Source organism: Aptenodytes forsteri, unplaced genomic scaffold (genome assembly GCF_000699145.1).
Source record: "Aptenodytes forsteri isolate BGI_AS27 unplaced genomic scaffold, ASM69914v1 Scaffold14, whole genome shotgun sequence".
In the NCBI taxonomy this organism is placed as follows: Eukaryota; Metazoa; Chordata; class Aves; order Sphenisciformes; family Spheniscidae; genus Aptenodytes; species Aptenodytes forsteri.
Genome location: NW_008794457.1, coordinates 2,120,285 through 2,121,437, shown reverse-complemented (window position 1 = coordinate 2,121,437; position 1,153 = coordinate 2,120,285). Strand labels below are relative to the sequence as shown.

The 1,153-nt window shown below is 67.0% G+C and overlaps 1 protein-coding gene and 1 non-coding gene across 2 annotated transcripts in view; both read left to right on the top strand.

Moving 5' to 3' along the window:
• The first annotated feature begins 126 nt into the window (after positions 1 to 126).
• Positions 127 to 1,153, top strand: part of IL34 (interleukin 34) — a 4,386-nt gene continuing 3,359 nt past the window's right edge. The window contains exons 1-2 of the mRNA XM_019474989.1: positions 127 to 255; positions 351 to 524. Coding sequence (XP_019330534.1) covers positions 127 to 255; positions 351 to 524 — 303 coding nt within the window. The remainder of the gene's footprint in view (positions 256 to 350; positions 525 to 1,153) is intronic.
• On the top strand, positions 914 to 984 carry TRNAG-GCC. Its single transcript has one exon. It is a non-coding gene; the product is annotated as a tRNA-Gly (tRNA).

Sequence of the window (1,153 nt, the reverse complement as noted above, 5' to 3'; positions counted from 1 at the left end):
TTTTTTACTGGGGGCAACTTGTGCCAAACGGTGCCCAGAGCTGCTTCTGCCGGTGCATCTTTGGGGGTTGACCACGTCAAAGGGCTTCTCCACCGGTCCCCCGGTGTCACGCCGAGGCCGGCAGGGATGTCCCCGTCACTTTGCTGCCAGCCCCTGTGCTCTTCTCCACCTTTCCAGAAACACTACTTCCCTATCGACTACACGGTCCAGGTCCAGTACGAAGAGGTGCTGAGGCCGTCCAACATCACCCGCCTGGTAAGACGGTGGCAGGGGATGGCCCCCTGACAGGGACACTCCGGGGACCCGCGGAGGCTCTGAGGGTCTCACCCAGGGCACCCTCTCGCCCGCAGCGCAACGGGACGGTGTCGGAGGCGGCGCTGCGGTACCTCTGGTTCCATGTCAGCTCCCAGGCGGTGCTGCGGATCCGTGAGGTGCTGCCGGAGAAGCACCCGTCCTGGAAGTACACCCAGGAGCTGTGCCAGCTCTTCGATGCCCTGGGCAAGGAGTACAGCAAGTACCGGCAGGTGGGGAGACCCTGGGGTCCCCCCGGCACCCCAGCCCGGCCGCACGCTCCCACGCAGCCTTGCACACCCCTTGCAGGGGTGCTGCGTGCACACGCAGCGTGCAAGCAGCCGGTGCCTGCACACGCAGACACGCGTGTTGCGTGCTCACGTGGCACGCGTGCAGATGTAGGGGTGCACAAGCGGTACCCGCACCCACACGGCGCACAGACGTGCCTTGAGGACACGCACCCGCGGGCGTGAACACCCAGGGGGGCGCGGCACGGGCGTGCACAGCCCCCCCCTGCATGTGGGTCTTGTGGGAGGGCTGGCATGGGCAGGATGCTGGGGGGCAGAGGTTGGCACCGGGGGTGCGGAGCCGTGGGGCGGTGCCGGGGGATGTTCCACATCTGGCATTGGTGGTTCAGTGGTAGAATTCTCGCCTGCCACGCGGGAGGCCCGGGTTCGATTCCCGGCCAATGCAGCCAGAATTTTTCTTGCCTCCAAACCCCCCTGGGGGGCCGGCAGGGCTGGGGGGCGGGGAACGGGACCGTCACCACCACCATCATGGGGTGGCAGTGCCACGGCCGGAGGGGGGATCCTGCAGAAGGTGACCCCCGAATTCATCCCCGTTTTCCCAGTGGCGGGGACGG